A 22,004-nucleotide genomic window follows, 5' to 3' on the forward strand; every position below is an offset into this window, starting at 1 on the left:
AGATCCATGATGTTTTATCTACATTGGGGTGGTCAACCAAAAGTATGCATTGCACAAGTGGCATGGGCAGCTGCTGTGTTTGGCATAAGCAGAAAGGCAGGGAATGGAGCAAGCAGGGAACAAAGAGCAGATAGCAGAGCAGCAGATCAGGCACGGAAAAGCGATCACAGTTGCATTTAGGGGCTAGGGACAGACGTTACACATAAGCCAGTTTAAGTGATCAGAAAATGGCTTAAAGCTGCAATAGAACATGCACATAAACCAGTTTAAAAATGGTTGAAACTGGTTTGAGATAAACCTGGTTGAATGAAGTATCAGACTTAACTTATGTGGCTCCAACCAGTTTATGCAATGTCTGTCCCAGACCCCTTGCTGATTTAAGATAAACCTGACTCCCCCAGCATCCTGGCATGCTCTCTGGGCTTGGCAGGGCTCTCTGCTCCACAGCACAGCTGGCCCCACCCCTCTGCTCCCTGGCTGGAGCTGAGCAGAGACTACAAGTGTCTGCCTGGCTTCTCCCTGCTCCTCCTCTCTCCCTGCTGAGCAGGGATTATTCCCCCATCCCCCTTTGCCTCTCAGCATTAGCTAAAAGATCACATGCTGGATATGGTCTGTGCTGTGGCAGATGGGAGAAAGGCAGAATTAACAGGTAACTCGTAATGTCTCTCTGTTGTTTTCTTATGGGGTGGTAAACACTGTTATCAAGTTTCTGCTGGGCTGCTGGGGGGTAGGGGAGAGGAACCCCTCCCTAATCAGAGCATCTTGCCAGGGCCTGGCCACACCCCCTCAACTCAGCACTGTGACAAGCAAGGGAGGGCTGATCTAGCGCTCCCTGGCTTCTAACCTGAGCCACTGCAGGCATGTGCCTGCATTTCTGGGATGCCTGTGCCATTACTAACTGTTTCAACCTAGCCAGGTTAGACTAACCTGCAAAGACTAAATTAATTCAGGCTTTTTGAATGTCTGTCCCTAGACAGGGAGATGATTGGGCTTAACTTGTAACATGCCTGCAAAAAAGATTGTCCCCCACCGATTTTTCAGATTATGGTACAGAGGATTATATAGTAAATGAGAACAATTTGTAATGACAGCATATATTTTTAAACATGGATTTAAAATGCTGTCTACATTTGATAGCTAGTAGTAGAGTCAAATCACAGAATATTGGAATGGTGCTCAAAAAAATATTAACGTTTCAGTCTTTCTTAACACATCCTCAAAACAGTATGTATTTCTGCATAATCAATGTATAAAGCATCCACATACTGATTTATAAATATACCCAGGCTGCTCTGATAAGGTATTCAAGGTTTCTGTTTTGGTAATGTCAGCATTACAAATTTCTTTTGGTAACTATAATAGATACAATTGAGTGTATGATTTATAGCTTTGTGTAAAATGTAGGATCCTAGACTGATTAGTCTTACTTGTTTAATTTTTACCTGAGGGTATGGGCAGGCATTCATTTACAGCTCCATTAAATTGTAGGGCAGCATGCACGTGCAGTCATTCAGATGCCGGTCATCTGAAGCACTGCAAAGCAAGGCAAGTGCCTGTACTGCTGGCACTCCACAGGCAGTGGGTCAGTGTGCAAAGATCTCAGCATGTTTTATGGGGAACCCCATCTCTAGAGGGTTACAAAGAGTGCTGAGCACACATTAAAGCACCAATTGGCTAGCCACCCAGGGAACAACACCCATCAGGGACTCTGTTGCTCATGCTGGGAATGCAGAGCTATAACTTCCACTAGTTAGTTTTTACTCCCAAAGGCGCTCAGCCCAGAATTGATCCCCACTACCTGTGCTCCCTGTGGCACTGTATTCAGAAATGCTGGGAGGTCCTGTGCATGCCATCACAGTCAGCACCTGATAGGACAGAGTGAAGGCCTGCCACTGCTTCTTTAGCAAGCTCATTCAGCTACTGTGTGGGCTGGTGTGCAAGACAATGTGGACACAACTGTGGCCCTGACTATAGGCACCCTTGAGCTCTGATCCTGTCCCTGTACGTGGCTGATGAGGGTAATGACCTACTGGACACTATGCAAGCCAGCATGTTCTGAGATCATTTAATACACCCCAGGGAAATATGCACAGAAAAATTCAAAATTATGCACAATTAATTATTTTTTTCCCCAAATTAAACTAAATATAACACTATTTGAACCTTTTTTAGAAGGTTCAAATAGTAGGTACTTTGAACCTCCTTTAGTAGGTACTTTACCCACTAAAGTAGTAGGTACTTTAGTAGGTAATTTTCTTTAGTAGGTACTTCTTTGAATAGTAGGTACTTTACCTTCTTTAGTAGGTACTTTGTGTGGTTTGGAGGTGGGTGTGGGGTATGTGTGGGGTTTGTAAAGGGGTCTGGGGGTGTTGGAAGTTTGTAGGCAGATATGGGAGATGCAGTTTGTGGGGGGTATGGGTCTGGGAATATGTGGAATTTGTGGGCTGGTGTGGGGTTTGTGGGTGGGTGGGTATGGAAATGTGTGGAGGGGTATAAGTGGGTGTGGGGTTTGTGGGTGTATGTGGGCCCCCATCCCCACAGCCCACATCACTAGCGGCTCAGCAGCAGTAGGCAGTGGGCCTTTGGGGCCACTCTTGGCTGCAGCAGGCAGAGCCCCCGGTGGCATGCCACTCCGGCTGAGTCCTAGGGGCTGCATGTGGCAGCACAGAGCCCGCCTGGCCCAGCCCATTACCACACACCTTCAGACCAGAGTGGGCTGGCTCTGTGCCAGCACATGGGGCTTGCAGCACTGCAGACAGAAACCACACACCATGGGGCTGGGCCAGCTCCGTGCCTTCACATGGGGCTTCCAGCAGTTCAGCAGGAAGCTGCACATGGAGGTACAGAATTGCATGCCATTGGGCTGGGCAGGCTCTGTGCCTCCACTTGCAGCTTCCCGCTGGAGTGCTGGAAGCCCTATGTGGAGGCACAAAGCCCACGTGGCTTGGCCTGATGGCGTATGGACCAGGAGCTGTGTGCCATTGGGCCCGGCCCACACACACCCACAAACCCCAAACCCATGCACACCCATCCTCCCACAAACCCCATGCTCACCCCGTTCCCCTCCTGCAGGCAGGAGCTCCCCTCCCCTTACCATGCTCAATGCATGGGGCTTCCAGCTAAAGTGCCAGGACCCCTGTGGCGGTGGAGGCACAGAGCCCGCTGGGGTTAAATTATGTAAAATTATGCAACTGTGCTGTCATGCCTTTTATGCGCAAAATAGTGCAGGCACATAATTGCATAATTCCCTGGGGTGTAATTTACAGATCATGCACCAATGCTGTAAATTACACAACATGAGCGCTCAGTGCTGGGAGTGCATTATCCTGAAAATGTGGAATGACAAGCACTGGCAACAGAATTTCAGGATATGTCATGCCACCTTTACAGAGATATCCACTGAGGGGGGCCCTACCCTCTCATGACATGGCATCAGCATAAGGGTACCCCTCACCATGGAGAAACACACTGTCATCAGTGTCAACATCTGGAAGCTTGCAACCCACAACAAGCTCTGGGCTATCACCAATCAGTTTAAGGTGTGCAAGTCTACTGTGGGAGAGGCAATGCAGAACACATCCCTGGCTATCAGTGGGTGACAAGGGGAGGATGCTGCTGAGCTGGAAGGTTTCATGCGCTAAGCACTCAGGGCTTGTGTGCTGCCACAGCTCCTTGGGCTTGCAGCCCCCAGGGTGCCACACCTGGTGCCAGATCCTGCCTGACTGTGTGACAAACACACACACCTCCCAGCAGAGCCACCCCACAGTGCAAGCTTACCAAATAACACTCTATTGGGCTCTACTACTGCCTAGGCTTCATAACAAGGCACATAACAATCCCTTTCACCTAGCCATGCCCTTTTCCCATTACAGCAGCCTTGAAACATGCTCAGCTGACCGAGTACCTGCATATGAACTCAACCACACTTAACCTCAACATGTTACTTGCATCACAAGGGGGAAGGGACACAGACGTGATTGGGCTCTGCTAGTCCATTTCCAATTTTAAGTTTGCTTATTTTTGGCCCAACTTTCTGGTAAAACCAAGACAACCAACTTCCATCATTTCTTGCAACCCGAAACAGGAACTAGCAACATCAAAGGTCTTCTTTGAGCCATGGGTGTCAGACACCAAAGATAGCAGCACTCCACCCTTACCAGTAGGTCAGCAGTATCCAAGGTTCAAAGGCTGGTCATGGTACACAGAAGACTTAATGTGGGTCAAGGTTACTCTGTACTACATACAGCAAGGTAGAGAATGTCTCTTCTGAACTGATTCAACTGGAATGCCATGTTATAGCTCTTTAAATAATGGTATCTTGGCAAGATACTATTTCTATATGTGATGTGTATGGCATATAACCCTAGTACAGTGATATTCACTTGTGTGTACATAAAGCAGTTAAAAATCCATATTCATAACTCACACTGACTTGAAAGGGAGGTTCTATATATACACCAATTTAAACAGGGGACTCAAAGAATGCAGCCACAGCTAACAGCTCTTAAATGAGAAATAATTAAGACAAAAAAGATAGAAGAGTTGGAAACAATGAATTTGGAATATTAAAAATGTATTGAAATCATAATTCTACGTGAAAAGCTGCAGAAAATGATCATAAACCAACAACAGGGCAAAACAACCAAGGAAAAATGAAATTTAAAGAAATCAAATGATAAACCTGGTCACCACAGAATCTCAGGTGGGCAACATAATTCAGACAGTCATCAGATTAACTAAGGATTTATTTCATCCAGTACTGCAGTCTTTAAGTGCACCTCCCTCTTCCTTCCAACCTGCTGAGTCCAGCTCGTCACTTGCAGATACTAGAAAGAAGATGAAGGCAGAACTGGATGGCTTCTGCTCTATCACTTACAGTATGGGATATAACAGAGCTCTAATGTGTGGACCTCGCTAACAGCACAAGATCAGCTAGGGCAGCAAGGTCAAATCCCTGTTAAATGCCAGCGGCAGGTTTTTCTGGTTATCATAAAACAAGCAGAATGGTATTAATATTGAGGGCACCTATAATGTGTATTTTCAGGAGTCCTTGTACAAAACAGAAAAAGTAAAGGCAGCACCATAGTACTGGTCAGTTTTTGTTTTCAGTAAGAGAGAAAAAGAAGATGCATCAGTAATCTTCAAAAACCAATATAAAATTGGATGAAATTTTGAGTAGCTCTAATAAAATCTAATTTCCTGAGCACAGACTGTCAGAACTATTCACTCAACACCAACCTGTAGTCCAAATAACCATGTTTACCAAGTACACACAGACATGCAAGTCTGAGTGACATTGTTGACTACATACTACTGCCCTTGCAGATTTTTAAGAGTTGACAAAAATTTACTTGCAGAGGCTTCAAAAGAGGAGGGGGAGCTGTTACATGTGCATGGGCCTGTGGTGATACATGTGTAGCAAAACAGCTCCAATTTTCACCTTGCTTCAGCCAGGGTCAAAGTTAAGGAAATTTAACTCACCTGTACAGCTATAGGATCATACATGTGTAATAGTAACAGCATAACAGCTACTGCGAGCTCCTCTCTTCTTTTGAGGACACTCCAAATGTACATTTGTATGCACCCTAGAAATGCAGAGCATTACTCGAGGACTCATAAACTATTAAAAAAACTGCCACTTTACAAATTCCAAGAATTAAGCCTGAAAAGTCTAATTAAGGCTGTAATCCAGACCCTGAGATAGTGGATAAGCAAATTTTGCCACCTTTTGCCACAACCATTACCCAACAGCTGCTGTTACAGTACTTCCTTGTAAGTGTCTGAGCCAGTCTTTGTCATTTTATTTCTCTGCCATGGGGCTACTGTGAAGTGAATTAACTCCTTGTTTGCTCTTCTGATTGTCACACACATCATTCCTGAGAGCAAAGCCAAATGGGAATGCAAAACAGCCACTATCTTCTCATTCTGTTAAGAGGAAGACAGAGGGGTACTAGCATCTATGTCAGGGGTGGGCAATTATTTTGGCTGGAGAGCCACTTAATGAGTTTTAGTTTGCTCTCAAGGGCCACAGTATGGCCCCACCCCTTGACAGGTACTTCACCCTCTGGTCACCGTCTTTGAACTGGAAGTCCCGACCCCCCAGCTCCTGACCTTTGCCACAGGAAGGACCTTCCCTTGCCCTTGGAAGTACTCCCTTGGGGGTGCCATCTTGGAACCAAAAAACCCTTAATCATATACTAAAAATCTGGTGAAGTCTCATGAGCTGTACATGCTGGTGGGAAACAGGGAAAGCAGTCGGCTGCATCACGTGGGGCTTCCTCCCGGTGGCACATGAGTCCCAGGAGCTGCACGTGAACCCCACGCAGTAGAAGTGAACTGACCCGGCTCTGCTCCTTGCTGCCACATTTAGCTCCCAGAAGCGGCTGGAGTTGCACGCTGATGTATGACTGAGCGTGCATGAGCCACGAGCACCCCGAAGGCCTGCTGCCACAGGGGCTGTGCATGATGGTGGGAGGATGGCGGGGCTCCCCATATACCCCCCTCACACCCTACCTATCCAGTGTGGCCCTGCCTATCCAGTGTGGGCCATCTTTTTTGGCAGGCATACCACAAATTACGCTTCATTCCCTCCCTAAATGCTGTTCCAATCCCCTTCCCTTACCCAATCTTTGGCTCTGCTTTCTGCTCCCTGCCCTTCTCCCTGATTTACCATGTGCCACATACCCAGGCTGTTTATGACACTTATGGCATGTGTGCTGCAGATTGGCAGCTCCTGCAGTTACACCAAAAATGGTCTGATGTATCTTATGAGGATCTTGTCCTGAGAGGAAATGGCCAACATCACATGCAAGCGTCACTGACTAGAAGTGTGACTTGTGGGTAGTCAGGTTCTCTAAGCAATAAGCCCATAACTTTCCACATCAGAGAAATGACAGCAACATTACAACAGGCAACAAGTCTTTTATATTGTGGATAACATTTCTCCAGTTACACTTTGGAATCTAGGGCATTTTAGATGAAAACAGATCTCCACCAAAAACCTCCTGAGAAAATATATCAAATACATATTTTTTGTAAAATACTTTGAAAAAGCATTTTAAAACACAGCATATTTTAACAAAAAAATTAAAAGCCAACCTAATAATGTATTACCTGTCAGTCCATAATCCCCTAAGTATGTTATGTGGAAAAGATTCTGCTTACTATTATTTCAAAAGAGTTCAGGCTTTGGGATTAAAGACCTTTATTATCTGAACTGACAAATTCTTTTAATAATTCACATCAAACAAGTTTCCATGCGGCATAAATCTTAACAACTGTGAATTTCTAGTCCTAATTTTCTTAACATTTTCAGTTGCTTTTAAGCATTCTCTGTTAAATAACTTGACATACTGTGATATAAGCAATCCTATTAATCACTAAAAAATTCACACATTTCTGATCTCCCTAATAAAGGCAACCACAAAGCAATTCAACTAATCTTATACAAGTTTCTTATTTTTATGTTAGTTTGAGATGGGGTTTTTCCTGTTTAGGAGTATATGAATTTTTCAGAAACTGATGCTTTCCACTTAGAATACAGTCCTGTGTTATTCAAAGAGCAAAATGAAAAAAAGAGGAGGACACTCAGGAGACTACCACTATACTGAGTTAATGAACCAGGTGAAGGTATATTGTTACCCAATACAAAAAAAAAAACCAGCAACTGAGATTTCACTGTCTGACAGCAAGGTTACAGCCAATTATTCCTGGCTACTAGGGTCAACCATACCATACCCCTAAGCAGTGAGAGAAAGACGGGCAGTAAAAGGAAGAGGAGGAGGAAGCCAATGCTGTACGTTGATAGCCAAAACCAGTATTACAAAAATGGTATATGTAAGTGTAGAAACAACAAAAAGAATTTAGTTAGAGGAAGATGCATTCCCTGTACATAGATTTTAAAAAACATATTAGAAGTAGGACTCTGAAAGATAATAAGATGTAGAAATTGAAGAAAGAATAGTGTAGAATAGTAGTTACCTCCCTACTCCAACCACAGGTGGTACCAACCACCATCTTGCATACATTAGAAGAGGCTTTAAGACTAAGGCAGAGCACAGAGACAGCCTTATAGTCAATAAACGTAAATCTCCTATGGTCAGAAGTATATGCAAGATCTCCAAGATCTCTTGCTGGACTTTTCTACGATTTTTAACGAACCAATTGCAAGGTATCACCAGGCTGCTGAGATGACATGATAGGAATGCATGGGAAAAGTACTAGAGTTGCTCCATTTCTCTCCCCTTGAGCAGAACCTAAGAAGTCTAACAGATAACTTCTGACCTCCATATTATACCTACCCCACTTTGATAACCATATCAGAGCATGAGAGGAAACAAGACAACACTCTGTGTCCAGATGATCATGAATAACTCGTGGCCCTGGTGGCTAGGGAGGCACAGCGGCAGTGGGAGTGCGGCAGTGGCGGGAGCGCAGCAGCAGCGGGAACAGCGGGAGCCTGGCGGCAGCGACTGAGAAGCTCCCACAGACACCGCCAGCGCTGTTGCTGGCGGCGGGGGGCAGGGTGCTGAGCACTGACTAACGGTCAGTGACAACCCACAGCCACTGCCAGCAGCAGTGGCAGCATCCAGCAGGGATTGTGGACTGTCGGCGGGGTGACGACACATTTGTGTAGGGGGCTCGCTGCTATGCTCAGGGGGTGCACGTGCACCCACATGCACCCCCTACATGTTGCCCCTGCAGATGATAATAATATGTAGACAACAGCTAACTATATATCTCAGTCTCAGCTACTGCAATCACCATGATTAGCAAGGTGTCAAAATGCCGACTAAGGATCAGCTGTTTGATGAACAGAAGCAAGGTCTAACTGAACTACAGATAAAGTGTGTGTAGATGAAATGGGGGCCCTAAATTGAAGAAATGCGTTTTAAAAAACACTGCTTCAATTTAGGGCTGATTAAACCCACATGTCGTGCACACACCCCACTGACTTACCTGCCTCTGCAGTGGGGAGGAGAGGGTGAGCTGCCAGTGGGTGGAGCAGTCCCTGGCATGTGTGTTTGGGGGCCGGCTGGTGCTTCCTTCTGCGGCAGTGGCAGCCGCCCACAGGCACCCAGCTCAGGTGGTCCTGGGAGGCACCGCAGCTGTGGAGGGAAGCCACACCAAGTATTTATATAACTATAGAATTGTGCGATATTTACGCATTAAAAATGAAAATTGTTAAGAGTGCTAAATTATGCTCCTCTTCCAAAAACAGCTGAGGAGGAGGAATATGTATCATTACAAAACTTAGCCATACAAAAGCTTTTTTTCTTTTTTTTTTTTTTTTGCTTCTCAGGAAGAAAAAATCCAAAGCAGCTCAGAAGTTGCCGACCTTAGCAAATGTACCCATTGCTGATAACGCAGTTATAACTGATGCTGAACTCAGTTTAACTGCAACCATAGCCAACTGTAGCTGTCTTCAGCATCCATATCTAAATTCCACCGAATTCAATAGCAGGTAAAAGTATCCAGCATTTCTAAAGATATATCCATTCTTATCTGAACACCTACATAAGGGATTAGGAAACTAATTTTAGATTGCCAGGTTCACAAAGTCTAAATTTAGCATGCATCAGTAGTGTTAATGGTCAAAGAACCATGGGGCTCTTTACCTTGGAAAAGCGCAGGCTCGGGGGTGACCTGATGGCCAGGATCTGGGGGATAAGTTTATCAGGGGTGACCACCAGGATCTGGGGGAACGTTTGTTTACCAGAGCGCCCCAAGGGATGACGAGGTCGAACGGTCACAAACTCCTGCAAGACCGTTACAGGCTGGACATAAGGAAAAATTCCTTTACTGTCCGAGCCCCCGAGGTCTGGAACAGTCTGCCAGCGGAGGTGGTTCAAGCACCTACATTGAACACCTTCAAGAGCAAATTGGATGCTTATCTTGCTGGGATCCTATGACCCCAGCTGACTTCCTGCCCTTCGGGCGGGGGGCTGGACTTGATGATCTTCTGAGGTCCCTTCCAGCCCTAATGTCTATGAAAGTCTATGAAATCTTTAAAAAACCCAAAACTCCAAAACATTACTTCTAATTTTTTTTTATTTTTTCATTTTTACTAACAGGCTGCCTCTGTGTGACTACAGCAATCTGAAAATGCACAGACCATCAGAAATACTGGGCTTTTTATGAACCAGTAACTCTAAGTCTGAGTGGATAATTAATGTCCAAAAACTGTTTATTCATGACCTGAGATTTACTGGTCAAAAGGAATTATTTGTTTAAGAAATGGAGAGAGGATGTAAATACAGAAGTTAAATCCAGATTATAATGTTAACTATGGGACCACAGTTCTATAAATTAAAACAACCCTCTGACTGGCATAGTAAAGCCCATTCATTAACCCTCTGACAGAATATAAGCCCTCAGCACATTTGCAAGCAGGCAACTAGACCACTCATAAAGGCGCATATGCAGATTAATGAGCACAGAACTTGCTGTTTTCCTTTTCAAATCCTTTTTCATTTGATGAAGTAGTTATAGAGAATTATGGGGGGCCATGGGATTTCCCTGGATGTGACCTATGGGCCGTTTGTTGTGCACCCTTGCTTTAAGTTAATGCTCCTCACCATCATGTCTCTCAAGAGATATGGAATAAATTCCAAGATCCACTCGAAAAAGTGTTTTATTTTGCTTCACATGGACTTGTATAACTGAATAAGCAGCAGCATCTTATCCCTCCTTGGCTTAAAAACAGTTTGCTTGTGGTTTATACCCTTTAAGGAATGAAGGAGAAAATTAGTCCTTGTTCAACATGAAAAGGACAGAATCCCAAAAACCATCTTTCGGAAAAGCCCGGTACAGATCACTAGCCTGGTATTACCAGGCTTGAAAGTGTATGACAACTACACTACAATAAGTGCTCCTCTGTAAATAATTATATTTATACTGCTTGGGAAAAAATGTGTATTTATTGTTTTAAGTAATTTGCAGCTATTTGCCTGTCACAAAATTGTATTCATGTTTTCACAAAGCAGAGAAACAAATATATATTGTATCTGCCTTGAATTCACTGTTGCTTCCTAGCATTTCTAACACATGTAAACAAAACATCTTTTTTTCACTTCCATGAAAGATTTTTCAATAAGAAGACTAAATAAAACAGAGAGATTAAAACACTTTTATCTGTTCTGTATTTCAACAGACTCTTGCCAAGCAGTGAATTTGAAACAGGCAAAGATGCAAGTTTTGCACAGAAAGAAAGCAGCCACTCTGATGAACCAAGGGGCTGCAGCATGACAGCCTCCACTAACTGCAGCTACAATAGTATAGCTCACAGAAAAAAATGGACAGTCAAGGCTATTTCCCAGACATTTAGGACAAAACCAAGACCTTTTTAGAAGCACCTCCAATTTCAGTGTCACTTGGTCCCAGGAGAGTGCTCCAAAGAACAATTAGGTGTTAGAATCAATGGGGAAAGTCTGGTGCCTCCAGAGGGTGATTCAGAAAGCTCAGACACTGAGCATGGAGCTAGTTGCCTGATCTGGGACTGCGTTGTCCTGTCTACTCTATCTGCTCAAGATCCAGAACTCCAGGTTCTCTTCTGAGGTAGATGCTTATTGGTTATGTTGGTGATCTCCTGCATTACAGTCTACTGATTATAGCATCTGCCCAGGAAACCTGAATTATAACCCTCCTCAGCCCAAAGGATCCAAATGTATATCTTCCACCTCCCAGGAGAGAATTCTAACCACCAGGCGGCAGAACAGGCTAGGGAAGACGCACTTCCCACTTTTCCTGTTGAAATTGGGCAAGAAGGTAGCCATGAATGAAAAAATCATGGGGCTACACAGCCAGCAAGCAAGAAAGATCTAACTCTATAGACTAGTGGTGAAGGCTCTCTCGAGAGTCTAGTTTCATCCCCTCCTCCCAGTCTTACTGCTAGTTTTACTACTAAGTGTCTAATATAAAACTGATAAACTGTCCTGGGACAGGGATTGTAACCCAGGTGTGCTCCCTAGCACCTGAGTACCCTAACCATGGGGCTAAAGAGTTAGTAACTTTAGTGAAGACATACAAATAGGAATAGACTTCACATATCACTCACAGCTTGGCTAGACTAAAAGGAGTAAAAAATATCATAGCAGAAACTCACTTCCATCACAAAAGTAAAAGCCCAAAAGTTTGTTATTGGACTCTGAATAACCAACAGATGTGCAGTGCTCCAATGTTACATTTTTCTGGAGCCATGGTGTAACTAAGGCATTTCTACTTTGTGGTGCCAACTGAGTCACAAATGTTGATCAAAAGCAAGGTTCTCAATATATTTAATTTGTGTATACATAGATATAGCCTGTGTAATGTCTGGTTTATTAGGCAGGTTGTATAGATTGACAACTTGCTCATGAAACAAGCCAGAATTTTTCAAGTGTATTGCTGTAATTGAACTACTTCCATTGGTGAAGTCAATATGGAGTCTGTATTGATACTGTAAGCCAGGGGTAAGCAAACTATGGCCTGCAGGCTGGATCCAGCCTAGGGAGCCTTTGATCTGGCCTGTGGGGGTGGAGCTCCAGTGCCAGAAGACTACAGCAGCAGCCACTTTCCCCTGATGTGATGGGGACAAGCGCTGTCTGCGAGCACGCACCTCATGCTGCTGCAAGGAAAAGTGTTAGCTGTGGGCACGCTCTCAGTGGCTCAATAGGGAAAAGCGCCAGCACCATAGGGTCCTATAACTTGTCCACCCCCTCTGACTTGAACTGAGTCACTCTGGCCTGCAACCTTAAAAGGTGGCCAACTGCAGTTATAAGCAATATACAACATTCCTAGTTTCTACATTGACAGGTATCTTAGATGGTGACACTAAAACCAGAAAGTCTATCCATCTGTTACAAGGAGGTCTGCCAAAATAAGTTTATATAGACTATGTTCAAGCACAGGCAATGTAAGCTGAGCACTACACCTCTGAGGAGGTACTACATTAGGGACTTCCCTGGATAAATTATATATTGTATACCACATGCAACTATCTGGTGTACCACTCAGTAGCAAAATCTGCACTTCCACTCAGACCCCTCAGAGTCCTAAATCTATCCAGCAGCTGTGATGTTTCCCCTGAAACTAACATTACAGTTGGTGAAAAAGCTTCTGGGACAGGTTTGCAAGAGAAAAGCTCAAGTTCACGTTATTGCCTCATCTTTAATCCATTTAAAAATAGGGTACCTCACTCTCTCTCCCAAACCAGACATTAACTTACTTGCCAGACTTTCTCCCAGATTTAATTATAGGGGAACTACTGGAATGTAATTAATGCTATTGATCTTCTGAATGAATAGCAAATCTACTTGATAAAAGCAGACTTTAACACTTCTGTTCCCTACATCTCTCTCCACACCTTGATACATTATCATTTACCATTGCCCTTTATTCAGCATCTCTCAGACTGTTTTCGTTGCAAGGGACAGATCCAGTTCATTTTATGAATCCTTCTTGTTTAGGCTTTAGCAACCCTAACAGGGTGCTTTGCCCTAGAAAGACAATTCAGATTAGATTAAATACATGGGATCCCTAGAGTCAATGGAGAGAATCAGGCATACTCAAAGGATCCAGGGTGCAAAGCATGGACTCTCCCTTAGCAGGGAGGCCCTCAGTGAGCCAGTACGAAATGAGAAGCACATGCATTGTTGTGTCTGAATTCCTGCCCCTCAGAAGTGTAATTACCAGGATCTGCACTCAGGGAGGCAGCAGTAGCAGGGATTGAACTGGCAGCAGCAACAACTTAAGGGGGTACCCAGGGTTGGTGCAGCAGTCACCCATCTTTAGTTATACTATTGCTACCCTACTCAGAGTCTAGCTTCCTGCAGGCTTCAAACTGGAGATATGGACAAACATAACATTTGAAGGGCTCCAAATGCCTTTAAAGTACTCCATAAAATGAAGGCATAGGTGTACTTGGCCAGTGAAGTGTCAGGAGTCTGTCTGCCTACTTCCCAGACAAGCCCCATGATTGCTTGGGTGTAGCTGCTGCCCATAAGCAGTAGCTCCCACAGTACTCTGTGGACTTGCACCAAGACAGGTTTTCTTCCGTCTAGCCCCAGTGGTCCTAATTCCACCTGCCTCCTCTGTGTTGTTCCTGCCTCTTCCTTTTGCCTACACCCTTTGGCTCTGGACTCCCAATTTATGACCACTGTAGTGCTGAGTCCCCAACTCCCCCATGTCTGTGCTTCAAATCAGGCCATTCTGCCTCAGAAAGGATCCCAGAAAAAACAAACAACCTGGAGGCATACTATTATAAGGCACTTCATGTTATGCAGCAAAGCATGATAGGAAATCAGTCAGTCCTCCAGCATCCCACAGTACTCTGAGGAGCCACTTCAGTGATTCATACCAAACTAGACTTGCCTCACATGTGATCTTACCTATTTACAGCAATACACAGACATGTTGTGCCCTTATTTTCTGGTCCCTGAGGACTCAGTTCTCCTACAGTAGGACTGTCAGAGACCTTTTGGAATGAGTCAATATCAGCCCACATCCACCATGTCTAAGACAGCATTCTCTGCTGTATCTGCAAGTCAGCCCACTAACTGGAGGAGGCAACTCTGCATCAGGCTCTTGCCAGAGGGATTAGCATCAGTTGTGCTGAAAAGGGGAGCAAAAGGGCCAGGTTTGGGGCAGGAAAGGCTACAATGGGGAATGTCCCTGGAAAGTTCTGCTACTGAGTCCAGTGTTGTCTGTGCATTTACCTAATGAGTGTCAGTCAGTTCACCAACAACAGCTTAACACTCCATTGTCTTGCTTCCTGAGACAGGTAACATTGACCATTCCCTTCTCCAAAATCTCAGGCAGCAAGACAGCTGTGGCTCCTGTCTGCCGTCTCATTCCATGCCCTCCTTCAGTTGCTATCAAAAGAGGGCAATGCTGGGTAGCAACATCACTTATGTTGTATATGAATCTTGTAGAGCTAAAGCAAGGCCTTGTAGTGCTAAAAGTGAGGCCATTTCTTTGTCCTTTTGCCTTCATTTCATAAAAGCGGACACAGCACTTACGAAACAACTAAAAGGGAAGAGGGGTACTGTGTAAGGGTTATTGATAAGATATGAAACTAGCTGAATCCGGTCAACAGAGGAGTCTTGTCAACAGAGGAACCCTGAAGGCAGTACAAGGATTGTTTTTATAAGATAAGATACATCTTGGCAAAAATATATGGGGCATGTAGTCACAAGAGTTAAACTTTGGTGTTCATGCTCACAGTGCTGCTTGATTACATAGAATAGTGATTTAGTTAATAGATGACTGAATATTTTTACGAGCACGAGCTAATCACGAACTAACGCTGACGTACTAACAAAGTATAAAATAGTATTACATCTGGTAGGCAGGGTTCTTCCTCGGAGGCACCTCGTTGCAGTGAATAAAGATTCTGTATCTGACTTTAAATACTTGCTCTGCATGATCATTGCCCCAGCCTAGAGCAAACTGCACATGGCTTTAAGAGTGTAATTTGTAACACTTAGGACAATACCCCAACATCCTCACACTGTGGCTATGTGGTTAGACCAACTGGTCAGAAGTGGTCACACTGCCTGATTGCATATCCCTCACTCTAGACCAGTGCTTCCCAAACTTTTCCTCAGCGTGACCCCATTTATGGCCCCATTTCCTCAGCATGGCCCCTCACTCAAACCCACAGCCCCCCACCCCTGTGACCCTATCTCCCGATGTTGCGACCCTCTTTGGGGTTGCAAACCACAGTTTGGGAACTGTCGCTCTAATGACTCCCAAGTGTGTCTCCCAGATAGTCAACGGGGACATGGGGATACAGTGAAACTTGCAGGCAGCTCCCTAAATCTTACTGTCATGGATCCATAGGCAGAAACACTCTAGGGCACTGGTTCCCAAACTCTGAAATTGTGCACCACCAATTTAAAAACGATACAACCTTAAGTACCACCAGCAATGTTTTCAGTTCAACCTTAAGTACCACCAGCAAATTTTTGTCATATAAAGTAATTATAATAGATCTGTTAATGCATACCATGGACAGGTTGCCCACGTACCACTGCTGTACCTGTACTGCAGATTGGGAACTGCTGCTCTAGGAGATTGTCTGGCTCCCCGAAGGGAGACTGGGGGAGCAGTGGGGGCTGTGTGGAATGGTCTGGAGGCAGTGACTGTAGGGGGTGGCAGGAGAGGAAGCTTCCAGTGAGGAGAGAGGGAATGGAGCTCCCTGGTCGAGGAAGCCAGCTGTGACTGATGGGAGGTTAACCCTGGGAGATCTTCACAGGAATTTTTATGAGGGCTAGGTGTCAGTTGTTTTACCATATTCTGTTGTCAAAACATTTATTGTATCCTTCTTGTACATTTATTCTTCTTCTTTTGTTTTTCTGTTACTTTGCTGAAGCACCTGCGGTAAATCAAGACTTCTGCGCAATAAACCCATTCAGCAGAGCAAGGGGCCAATATTGCTTACACAGACCCATACTGTACCTCTGGGAGCACCCTGACACCCTAGTATTTTGTCATACTTGCTGCTTGCTATTGTTTGCAAGGCCAGGCTCACAAAGCAATCACTGGCTGTTCCTCATGCCTTGTTTAGTGGTTTGCCAGGGTATCCCTAGCAAGAACACCCTGAGGATTTTTGTGTCCCAGGAGCTCACCCACCAGTGCCACACGCTGGCCCCCATGGCACTGAGGTTTCTCTGCCCAGGCCTCCAGACAAGTTTCCCCTTTGGCCTCATAGATGTTGTGTATGGCACAGGCCAAAATAACCATCTATGGCATGTAGGACTCAGGGGTATCCAGGTGCACTCCCTAGTGACCTCTACCCCTTGTGCCTTGAGGTGCCCAAAAGTCTAACAGCTGGTCAGATGGTAGCTGAATAGTCACTTCCTGTATCCAGCGTAAGGCTTCATGAGAGGCAGGTATCCAGTGATGACCTCTGGTTTAGTGATGCGGAGAAACTGTTGTGTCAAAACCCTCTGGACTGCATAAAACATCTCCCACATAGTGTGAATCTTGCTATGAATTTGCTCATGCCGAAGTAACTGGCCATGTATAAGAGGCCCCAGAGGTGGTCAGCTTCCAGACTGCATAGTCCTAATGTTGGTGGCCAGCTGCTCAAATACCAGGTTTCCATGAAGATGGTATGGCTCACCCTAAAGTTCTGTCATGCTCTGAGTGCTAGGCTGTCACCTGCCACCTGGCAGAAGACCTAGAAGAGGAAAAAAAGCATGTTTATAAGGCATGCCCCTCTTTGAGCATGACAGGAGGGACAACACTACCCAAGGTCAAGGACTGCACGGAGAGGAGATGGTCAGGAAGCTTTCTCCAAGTGAAACTGGTGAGTCTCACAGTAGCAGAGAGCATCCAGGAGAAGACAGGGAGGCAGACAGCCAATGGACTCTCTCCTCCATGTGTGGCAGCCCTCAGGAGCCTAAGGCCCAAAGGCATGCTGGGCTCTCTGTGTTTTAGCTCCTTAGCTGCATGCGATGGCACTCAGGATTCAGGGCCACTTTGAATCACTTCAACTGGGAAGGGCCTGTATGTCTGTACAATGCTGACGTGTTCCACATTTAGAGCCCATACCTCCGACTTCCCAGAAAAGTACCTGTCACAGGGCACTATTAGTACTGCCACCTCTTCGTTCTCAGATCATAAATTTTCCTTTGCCATTGTGCGCCTTGCTTGCCATGTTGAGATGGGAGAAAAGCTATACAAGCAGCCCTCAGACTTATGATACAATGTGGTTTTCAGGAACCAATTGTAAGTTGAAACACTGTAACTAGGAACCAATTTTTCCATAGGAAACAATGTTATAAATGGGGCATCAGTTCCTGAGCCAAGGCCCGATACCCTATTTTCACCAAAAATAACCCATAATTTTGTACTCAATCAATTATAGATGAGTAATATAGCTACATTCATGTAGTTATATAGTAAATAGCAATCATATTGATTTGGAAGGACTTCTTTAAGGTGACTTTTCTGGACTTTTTGAAGTGAGATGGATGATGCAGCAAGCTCATTCACAGGCGTGGCATCGCATCAGATCAAGCATTATAAAGTTGAAACTGACATCAGAAACAAGGTGTTCATTTATAAATGTTGTCAGGGTGAAACATTGTAACTTGAAATGCTGTAGGTCAAGGACTGCCTGTATCAGAATGACTGATTAACTGTGTTGCACGCAGTACCGACCAGCCCAGCACTCCTCCACCCCTACACGCTGGTCCATCTCTCACCCATTGGTCTTAACAATACTGGCCGTCAAATAGAGAGAGTTACAGTCCTCCATTCACTCTCTCTCTCTTTCAGTATGTCACAATCGAGATTAGGACACAGCCAGTGCCAGTTCATTTGCTCCCCACCCAAAATTATATAAAATAAAATTCCAGTTATCCGAGATTCTATTATCTGGAACACTCTATTAACTGGAATTTCTGGCCAGCCGGCTGGACGGAGGGGTGGAGCGGGGGAAGCTCGCACACTGTAGCTGCCACCTCCACCTACCACCCTCAAGGTTGTTGCTCTGTGTGCCACCACCGCTAGCCCCCACACCCTGCTCCACATTCTGCCATTGTCATTCTCCCCTCCTCCGCATCCCCCACTCCACATCCATCCAGAAACCTGCACTCCTTAGGTCACTGGCATTTTTAGATATCCAGCACCCCTCATTCCCCCCTCATGCCAGATAACAGGGATTTTACTGTAAACTGAAAAATAAGCATAATGACCCGGGGTGGGTGAGTGGATACTCTTGGTCACTTCCCTTTTTCTTATGGGCACTCTAAACTCAGCAGACCCTCGTTACACCATCCACAGAGTCTTCTGGCTTTATATTTACAAATTAAATTAGGACAAACAAAAGATCACAGGTGTGATTGCCAATTCTTTGGTCAATTCCCAAGGGTCTCCCCTGCTTTTGAAGATGCTCTGGCTGTAGAGGGCCACTGGGCTCTGATCTTTACCCGCTCCTCAGATGTTCAAGCCCCTTTGGCCCTGATACTCTCACTGGGTGAGAGCCCTCTTGGCTGACAGCGGCCACAACTTCAGCCCACACACAGCCTCAATCAGAACTTGGGCCGCTTCCTCGCTCGTGCCTGGCTTCAAGCCGGAAATTCTAATTCCTGTAATGCTCCCTGCCCGCGTCTCTTCCTTCTGTCTGGAGTTTTGCTCCTTACTTACAGTTCACTTGTATCTGGACTCTCTCTCCTTCTGCCTCTTGTCGGTCTCAGGATTCTCCATCCTTCTGCATCCCTGGTGAAGACAACAAGACTTCTTCCTCTCACTGCTGTTCTTCTAGGATGCTCCCCTCTGGCTGTTTGTCTATGCCTCCACACTAGCACCAGGTAAGTTCTCCCTAGCTCTTTCCTCTTTCCAGGGGACATGCTCATCCTTGCTCTAGGCAGTCCAGGGCTTTTTGGCCCGGGACACCAAAGTCCTTTTAAGTTCCACTTCCCCATATCCGCTGGCTGAACCCACCAGTCTTAAAGGGGCTATGCCTGTGGTCAGGGAATCTCACTGGAGCACTTCTGGCTCAGGCTTGTCAGGGTGGACGAACATAGCAGGGTTCAGCCCTGACTCCCTGCTATAGTGCCCTAACCACCAAGCTATGAAACATCAGTATTAATCTGAACATACAGGTAAATGCATAGAAGGTTACAGAGCCATGACAAATACATCCAGAACTGCATAGGTGGAGGTAACTATTCCTTGGTCTAACCTGCAGTGGGGGCATCCATCCCCTCTGCCCTTTTTTACCATCACTCCATCCTCTTGTTTGCTTTGATCTGTATCTCCATAAGTCCCCATTGTTTTATTCCACTGCAGAGAGAACCTACTCTTCCCTCTTAACATTTGAGCATTTTGTTTTCTGAGGAACTCTTAGTTCAAGCTCTTGGGCTAGGTCCTTACAGGAAAAAAATCCCATCAATGCCATCCAGGATAAGGACTAACTGATGATTCCCTTTATTTTTCAATATAAAATAGTACTAATCTTCAAAATGTTCTGTCCTGTTTTGTTTTGTTTTGTTTTTATCAGGCTCCGCATTGTCAGAGGCTCTGAATTTAGTTGGCTCTTCTCAGACATTTGAAGATAACCCATTTTCAGTTCCACGATGCACCAATAAGCAAGTGATCAGCACTGTGCATCTTGTTACAAATTTAACTGTGGGGATACTGAAGATTTTTGGAAAGAAGTAATATGAAGAAGATGTAAAGACAATAATGGACATCATCTTAGATGAGTTATCAGGACATATGGAAGAAATAGGATTGGCTGATATTTTTGGATTGTATTTTATTTTAATTGTTAACTTAGCATTTAGCATTTTTAACTTTCATCAAAAGAGGATATCACACAACATTCATATTTAGTAGCACCATATCACTGACCAGAAAAGTAAATGTTATTATACAGGAAAGCTGGCAATGAACTGGAGGACTTAAGTCAGTGGCATAACCAAAAGGGTGTGTGGCACATCTACGCAAGATGTTTACTATGGAGTAGATGAAGTAGCTCCACAGTAAACATCTTGAGTCTATACATGCAGTCCTATTAGCCACAGAAAACTAACTAACTCCACAGCAGGGTAGTATTTGTAAATACAAGTACTAGCTTGCTGCAGTTTTTTCATGTGCAAAAACGCATGTGTAGGTGCTGCCCTGGCTGGCTGGGGTATGAGGGTGCTTCAGTGTCAGGGCTGCCTGCCAACTAGTCCCACATTAGAGCACCCTTGTGCCCCAGCCAGGTCCTCTGCAGCACACTAAGCCAAGCTGGAGCAGCCCTGGGCTGGCAGGCTGACCCCCCGGGCCCTACCCGACAGTCAGGGCTGCTCTGACTTGGCTCAATATGCTGTGATCCCAGTCACATGTTCAAATGGCCCACTCGGGAACAATAAGCGCGGGTGTGATATGCGCTGGAGTTTATTGCTACATGCTAATAACACATGTAGATGTACCCAGTGTATACAAAAATCACAACCTGCACCACTGCTCTCATGGCTGGTGTGTCATTGCTGGCAGCTTGGTTATGACTGTTGCCCTATGCACTGCCATGGCTCAGAGCTATCCAATTACACCTCTGATAAAGGTAAAAAGAAATAAAAAAGTTATTAAAACACTGATTACATCAGCATATATTGGGAAGAAATAGGAAAAAGGATTAATTCCGTATAACTTGTCTAAATAATGACTAAAGGAGCTATGTCCCAATCCTGCAATCACTTACATATATGAAAAACTTTGCACTCTTGAGTAGTTTTCCCTACTGATTTCTATGGGAGTTCTCATAGCAGAAAGGTCAAGTATGTGCTTGAATGTTTGTAAGATGAGAGCCATAATAACCACCTTCTGTACAGCATGCAGAGAGGGAACTGTTTGGTATCTTCCAAGGAACTATTACTAGTAACAATGGGATAAAGAACAAGAAAAGATAAAAACAGGCTAGCTGAATATCAAGAAACTTTTCTTCCCCTCTGTTATGGCTCAGTTCCGTGCCACTAACATAGTAGTGGGAATTATCCTAATGCCTTGAACGGAAGCAGGATCACACCCTTTTCTCAAATCACTTGAAACTAATTAAGAGAAAGTATTGAAAAATATACTACGGGGAGCAATTGTGGCCTGGACCTGAAAAATGGACTAGACTAATCAGTAAGTCTTTTCAATATCTAATCTCTATCATTTATTTACAGCTCAGATGAAACAACAGAATAAATAAGATAAAATACACACAAGTATGGCAGAAAAAATATTGAAAGGAAATGCTGAAGAGTAGAATTTAAGGAACCATTAGATCTTCTGTACAAAAGAAAGGGACTTACATTTCAGAATGCCTGCACTGGTTAACTGATAATCATGGTGTATACATCATTTAAAACTAGACAGTATATTTTTAACAACTCAGCAATTTCAATCTGTTCTTCTTTGGCAAAGTAACTAAATACAGTTATACCATCATACTGGACTCTCTCACAAGGATTCAATCTGCTAATGCATTAACACTGGGTTTGAAGCAAACATTAAAAAGGACTTATTTATAAATAGCTTCTCTA

General features: G+C 44.6%; 2 protein-coding genes across 2 annotated transcripts in view; one reads left to right on the plus strand and one right to left on the minus strand.

Moving 5' to 3' along the window:
• The window catches only part of MTUS2 (microtubule associated scaffold protein 2), a 545,233-nt gene that overhangs the window by 340,359 nt on the left and 182,870 nt on the right, over positions 1 to 22,004 (minus strand). Inside the window, exon 2 of the mRNA XM_090028232.1 lies at positions 8,959 to 9,107. The gene's annotated coding sequence lies outside the window, so the exon portion shown is untranslated. The remainder of the gene's footprint in view (positions 1 to 8,958; positions 9,108 to 22,004) is intronic.
• LOC149875126 (uncharacterized) lies at positions 7 to 21,097 on the plus strand. The gene is made up of 4 exons (XM_090028246.1): positions 7 to 649; positions 9,302 to 9,463; positions 19,185 to 19,298; positions 19,991 to 21,097. The coding sequence occupies exons 1-4, from the start codon at positions 411 to 413 to the stop codon at positions 20,040 to 20,042; spliced, it is 567 nt and encodes a 188-aa protein (XP_089884372.1). The 5' UTR covers positions 7 to 410; the 3' UTR covers positions 20,043 to 21,097.

Source organism: Crocodylus siamensis, chromosome 1, assembly GCF_052110815.1.
Source record: "Crocodylus siamensis isolate JL-2025a chromosome 1, ASM5211081v1, whole genome shotgun sequence".
In the NCBI taxonomy this organism is placed as follows: domain Eukaryota; kingdom Metazoa; phylum Chordata; order Crocodylia; family Crocodylidae; genus Crocodylus; species Crocodylus siamensis.